The sequence below is a fragment of the Rhamphochromis longiceps genome, linkage group LG7 (assembly GCF_057381845.1).
Source record: "Rhamphochromis longiceps isolate RC_006_pf linkage group LG7, R_longiceps_female_GT1.1, whole genome shotgun sequence".
In the NCBI taxonomy this organism is placed as follows: domain Eukaryota; kingdom Metazoa; phylum Chordata; class Actinopteri; order Cichliformes; family Cichlidae; genus Rhamphochromis; species Rhamphochromis longiceps.
In genome coordinates this window covers 68728759-68735363 of record NC_140563.1, presented here as the reverse complement: position 1 = coordinate 68735363, position 6605 = coordinate 68728759, and the positions used below count along the sequence as shown (strand labels likewise).

Here is a 6605-nt window from a genome sequence, read left to right as displayed (position 1 = left end):
TTGGCCATTCTTGTATTTTGCTCGTTTGTGTTGTTGTGTTTGCACATCTCTGTTGCTTGTGGGGCTCGCACACAAGAATTTCACTCGCATGTGCTGTGCCAGTGTGCCTGCACATGTGATGTGACAATAAAAGTGATTTGATTTGATTTTGATTTTGTTAATAAATGGGTATTTATGAACACTAAACTTTCATGTTCAGAGAACACGCTCAGGTATATCTTGAGGATCTGAGTGTTCATGTGATTTATATTCTTTGCTATATATATGCAACAACGTCCAACGTTACATGTTAGTCAACTTCATTCACATTAATTAACCTTCAGCTATCGAAACTTAAGTTTTTATATTTCCTTGAACCACTTGAATGCACCTTTTCTAATTCGTGTTTTACCGGGAGTCCGCGAAGGCGCTTCGTTGGCATTTTACGGCCTCCGATTGGTTTGGTTTGTGTTATTTGCACCACGTGACACCAGACATGGCCGCCAGCGAGCCGAGTAAAGACGGTAAGTGTGACCTTTTAAACGTGTCCGCGGCTTTAATGCTGATATCTGGTGGTCTGCGTGCAAAGGTTTGGGTGTCGGTGACTCTCCGAGTCTGTGGGAATCCACAATCAGCAGAAAAAAGGCTAAAAAAAATCAGAAAAGCAGGCGGGAACCCGCCCGGCTAAGCTAGCAGGCTAGGAAATAGCTGGGCTGCTAACTGTGATTATACAGCAATCTCTATATTCAGTCAGTACTCAGTCTGACAGCTGTGAAGTTTATTCAGGATTTAACAGCGTGTAAAGTCTGAGTTCGATTAATGAGTTATTTAATTCATTAATTTATTTATTTTTTTACTTTTAGATCATAGTTTTGTCCCCACGGGTGATGAAAATAATTGTATACAGACAGATTTTTGTAGATCAGAGGGAAATGCTTCTTCATGCCAGGCTGTACATTCTCGCTTCCGCTTGGTTTTGACTCACCTGGTCTGGAGTAGAGTGTGTGTGGTATATAAGGTGTAGTCTCTCTTCTGCTTTCTCAGGTAAGGACAGCATTCTGGAGCCGCTGTGTTTCCCCGATCAGCCGGCTGACACCTCCAGCCCTCCCGGTGTTCAATGTCCCGGCTCCGAGCCGCTGGTCTGCCTGTTCTGCTCTGAGTCCGTCCCACCGCCGCGGAAAGACGTCCTCCTCAGACACCTGCTGATGGAGCACAAGCTTGTCATCGCCGACGTCAAACTCATCGCAGACGTCCCAAAGTACGAGCCACACATGCTCCGGCTCACTCGTTTAACTCTCGGGAACACGTTTGGATGTTTTTAGCATTTGGAACTCGATCATTTCACCAAAGACTTCCTGTAATTATTTGGGGTGATGGGGGGAAACCCTTACCTTACAAGTATAAATATATACAACAAGTCCAGCATGTCCACGCCTGTTAGTGTGCTGCTTTTATGAACCGTGACGAAGTGTTTCTGTGCGCCGGTAAACCTGGCTGTGAGTCGGTTTTTACTGACGAGTTTCCTCCATCAGGTACTTGCTGTACTGGAAGGGCAGATTCCTCGAGCAGCCGCTCACAGATTTCTGCAGCGTCATCAAAACCAACTCCACGGGCCCAGTCGGTGAGTTCACTCAAACCCACAGAGGACCTGACCTTTCAAAGTGAACCACGTACACTTCCTCCAGCTCTGATTAATGACTCATTAAAAACTCTTCTTCCTCGCTGACCTGACAGAGAAGCAGGAGGACTACTTCCTGCTGTGTGACGTCCTTCCAGAAGACAGAGTCCTCCGAGAGAAGCTGCAGCAGAAACGACTGGTGAGGAGACGTGACACTCGGAGCATCCTGAGTGAATCTTGTGCTGCTGGAAGTTTCGTTTCTTTTAAACTTTATTTTGAGGCAAAGTCTGAAAATCAGGAAAAATCAGAAAAATTGCAGATTTGAGTGATTTGACACGCTTTGTGTCGTTGTAACCTCTGCACTTTAAATATCTGAGCACTCTGAGGTAGTTTTCTGAAGAATTCCTCTGAGCTCTTCTTCTGTGCTCCCACAGGAGGAGGTCCTGGAGCAGCAGCAGAAGGAGCGAGACGACAGCAGCTTCCATCGTCTCTGCATGTTCTGCAGCGAAGAGTTCCCGGGAAACAGGTAACGCGCCGCAGGATTCCCATCAGTCCTGGAAACCTCACGTGTGTTAGATTAAAGCAGACAGAAGGTAGAGCTTCCTGAAATCATGTGACTAAAAGCTTCTTTGCTTCCTGTAGTCATCTCTTATGATCCAACCCCCAAAAAGCTGCTTTGACCCATAATTCCATAAACATCATTCAGTGACATGTCTGAGCCTGAACCAAGAAGCTGATCTGAGACCAGTGCAGCTCCTCACCCTTCTTCCTCTCCTGCTAAGGGTCAGGTCTGAGACCTGTGCAGGTGTGCGCTGGTTCATGAATGGCATGAAGGTGTGACTCACTGGTGTTTACCACAGTTCTTGTGTGGATCTGTGTCTTACCTCCAGTTAAGCTTCCATCCATCCATTTTCAGTCACTGTGTTGGTTCGCAGATGCTCGATCTCCCTCTGCACAGGCACCACCTCCAGCTTCTTGCGGGAGGACGCCGAGAGACATAACCCGCGTCCGCTCCGGGTCTCCTCACATTTGGACATGCAGCGGCCCATGGCGAGAGAGGCTGCTTCCCTCTGTCTGCCACTATGGCACGCTGAGTGGATCTTGAAGTCTTGTCCAAATGGGAACTTCTGGACGAAGCCCAAAGGACTGCAGCGCAGTGCTAACAGTGATGATGTCAGCTGATGTTTTCTTTTGTTTATTAAAAATGGCTCCACGTGCTGTTTCCAGGTCGTCTCTGCTGAACCACATGGCCAGAGAGCATTCCTTCAGCATCGGACTGCCGGACAACATCGTCTACTGCAGCGAGTTCCTCGACACGCTGCAGGACAAACTGGACAGGTACGCTAATCGTTGCTTTTTATTCACAGCGTTAAGTTTTGTTTCGCGCGCCTTTTCATTTTGCTCCCCTCGCTTCAGTCTGCAGTGTCTGTACTGCGAGAAAACGTTTCGAGATAAAACCACGCTGAAGGATCACATGAGGAAAAATTGATCTCCAGCGCTAACCAGGTGCTGAACCAGGTGCTGTGAGCTCGGGGTAGCTGTGGATCAGGAGGTGCAGCGAAAGGTTGGAGGTTTGATCCCCGGCTCGATCCCAGATACTGAACCTTGGATTGTCCCTCCTGATAATATTCTTATTTACTGTGTCAGCCTGGATGCAAAAGTTTCAATCAAGTCCACTTCCTAGTCCTCCTCTGATCCTGTGTAAATGTCTGCTCGTGTCATCTCTGTATCGTCCGCAGTGATTGGTCGGACTGGCAGGCTCATCCGGTCTCTGCAGTGTGTCTGTTCTGTGATCACCAATCGGAGACGTTGGAGCAGATCTACGCGCATATGAAGGTACGGGAACGTAGAAGTTTCAGAGAAGGAAAATATCGTTTTCTGCTTTTCATCCCTGAAACGATTCTGCAAAGGCTTCTGGGAGAACGGAGACAGTGCACACTAACAGGAAACGATCTGCTTCCTGAGGTCTCTGCAAACATATGAATCCATCGTTCGCACAAAACATGGATTTTACTCAGAAAGTGCCCTCACACACAGACGGACCGAAGCTGAAGAGCTTTTAAAATGAAGCGCCTTTTATTTTGAAAAGTTTCCAAATAAATACATGATTGTCAAACCTTTAACGAGCAAATAAAAATGTTTCCTCGTTGTTGGGTCTGTGTTTCCACAGGCCCCGCTAGTTTAGAGACTTATTCATCATGAAGGAAACAAGACATAACAGAACATCTTCAACCGGTTTTTCACTCGCTAACGAGGGAAGTCTTTGGTCAAGAACCAGCTCTTGGAGCCCACGCCCCTGTCCTGTCTCAGGCCCGAAGTCCTTCAAAGAGCAGCTTCCCCCGTAGCTATTTATTGACATGGCAGTTACAATACACAATACAACACAAGCACCTCCCACGTAAAACCCCCCAATGGTTCTAAGACGTGTGTGTGTGTGTGTGTGTGTGTGTGTGTGTGTGTGTGTGTGTGTGTGTGTGTGTGTGTGTGTGTGTGTGTGTGTGTGTGTGTGTGTGTGTGTGTGTCATAAAAGCAGGAAGCTCACAACAGATCTGTCAGGATGCATCTGCAATAAAAGCTCCCCCAGCACAGAGTGGCTGGAGAGGTCAGAGACAAAGGAACGTCTTGATCCTATAGGTTGAACTCAGACCGTACAAATTTAAGAAACACGATGACAACATTCAACAATTAGACTTAACACTCGTGAACAATAAATAAATCTAGGATTGGACGTCGACTGCAGTCCGATTTTGTCGTTGATTAAACGTTCTGGTTTAAAGTCAGAACCAGTTTCCCAAACGTGACTCTAAGTTTGTGCTCACGAGTGACGAGTTTACCTGAGAGGCAGAAAAGTTTCTCTCTGCTTTCTGGTTTTGTTATTTATGAAGTCTGTAACGGGCGTCGCGTGCGTGACCCTGACATCTTTCTGTTTTGTGTTTGCAGGAGGCTCACGGCTTCGACCTCCACCTCCTTAAGACCGAGCTCAGTGGGTGAAATCGCCGTGGTAATTCGAGCGCAGTTTGCTTCTATTTCTTCCTTCTGAGTGTTTCTAATGTTCTGTCCTCCCTCAGACCTCAAGTTCTACCAGCAGGTCAAACTGGTGAACTTCATCCGGCGGCAGATCCATCAGAGCCGCTGCTACGGCTGCACGCGGATGTTCGACTGCCGGGCGGACGCCCTGCGTCACATCGCGGCTGAAGGTCACGTGATGAAACTGCCAGAGATGTCCGCCTGGGACCAGCCGCAGTAGGTTTAAGGAAGCGCCTGCAGAATTAACCAATGAGAGCGCGGGCTTTAAAGCTGGCGTACAGCTGCTGATGAACGTGGTCAACGCCACAGATGTTTACACTTCATTTGGAGTATTTTTATCAGCTGAGGAAAATGGCGTCCTTTTTGGGACTAATTTGAGCCTGAGCACTAAACGTCGTCTCGCTCCGCAGGTATTACTTCCCCACGTACGAGAACGACGCTCTCCTGTGCACGCTCTCTGACAGCGAGGAAGGCGACGGTGACGAGGAGCATCGCGGCGAGGAGATCCTGGTCATCGCGGAGGACATCTCTAACCTGAGAGCGCTGAAACAGTCCAGTGTCCTCAAGCAGCTGCTGAAGGAGCGAGGAGGCAGCAGCTAGGACCACAGACGGACACGTGTCATACGTTTGACTCAAAGGCGTCTCTGACGTCGGCTGAGCTCAGCTCATGGTGACCACATCCCACATGGCTGGAACGCAGCGGCACGGGTTTGAGTCCGGCCCTTTCCCTCTCAACTATTTCCTGTACGTCTCTACTTAGTAAAGATAAGAAAGGCAAAAGAAGAGTCCTCTCCACAGCTGGACACGCGGACGCCATGATGTCCGCTGAAACGTAATTGCTCTGCCTCGTGCAATGAAGCTGAAACATGCGTTTTCTTGAATATGAATTTTAGTACTCGAGTAAAAATGATTTTCTTTTGTAACTTGTAACTGAGCTGGATTCAGTGCTGTGGTGGACGAGCTCATCGTCAAGATGAGACGAGAGACTCTTTATTGTCATTGCACAGTCACACTTAGAACAACAGCACTACACAATTGCAAACTGTCCCGCGTCGGCACTACGCACAACACAAACAACACAACACAGGAACTTAATAAATGAAAAGAATGAGTGTATGTTTTACTGCACATTGTTATTATTATTGTTGTTGTTGTCCCCTCAGAAAGCCCAGGGACGTCTCGTGCCTGAAACATCTGTCCTATTTGGCGTTTCTGTTGTTTTTCTGCATCGCTTTGCTGAGCGACACCTGCCGTATGGTGGAGCCGAACTGCAGCGCTCAGAGTTTTCACCGCGTCCTTCGCGTCCAGGCTCACGTTCACGAACATGCAGCACTGAGGAGAGAAACGAGAGGTCGCTGCAGGAACTCACTGCTGTCAAACTTCCTGTTTTATCCTCATTTCGTACTCTGGCAGGCTGTAGGACATTTTGGACAATCTATAATCTTCTAACACAAAAACATACAAGTGTTCACTGAAGTAAACACACAGAGCAGTAGCAGATTTTTTTAAGTGTTTTATTTATTTTCATTTGCTGCTAACTGCCTTGTTTTCATTTGTAGTTTTTGTAGTAGGAAGAACTACAAAATCTACAAATAAACAAAGAGCAGTTAGCAAATGTAGTGCTCTCCACTATGTGAAGCCCTCACATGAATTTTTAGATTTTTCAGTTCAAGCCAATTAAATGAAATCCAAAAATTCAGCCCCAACAATCAAATGATCCCCTATGAGCAAGCACTCTGGCAACGGTGGAGAGGAAAAACTCCCTTTTAACAGGAAGAAACCTCTGGCAGAACCAGGCTCAGGGAGGGGCGGTCTTCTGCCATGACTGGTTGGGGGGTGAGGGGCAAAATTAAATCAAACATAAAGGAGAGCACAGCGTATTTATGACAGGTCGGTGGACTGTGGCTCGAGTTCAAAAGATGCTCGAATCCCGCCTGAGGTGGTATGGACACGTGATTCGAAGCAATGAGAACTCAGCAAA

General features: G+C 47.4%; 1 protein-coding gene across 1 annotated transcript; it reads left to right on the top strand.

The window, feature by feature from the left end:
- Positions 1-437: 437 nt before the first annotated feature.
- LOC146666873 (zinc finger protein 277-like) lies at positions 438-5740 on the top strand. Its single transcript, XM_085415003.1, has 10 exons — positions 438-503; positions 1024-1237; positions 1512-1600; positions 1714-1796; positions 2032-2123; positions 2825-2935; positions 3337-3433; positions 4538-4580; positions 4666-4840; positions 5035-5740. The coding sequence occupies exons 1-10, from the start codon at positions 476-478 to the stop codon at positions 5222-5224; spliced, it is 1122 nt and encodes a 373-aa protein (XP_085271129.1). The 5' UTR covers positions 438-475; the 3' UTR covers positions 5225-5740.
- Positions 5741-6605: the final 865 nt, after the last annotated feature.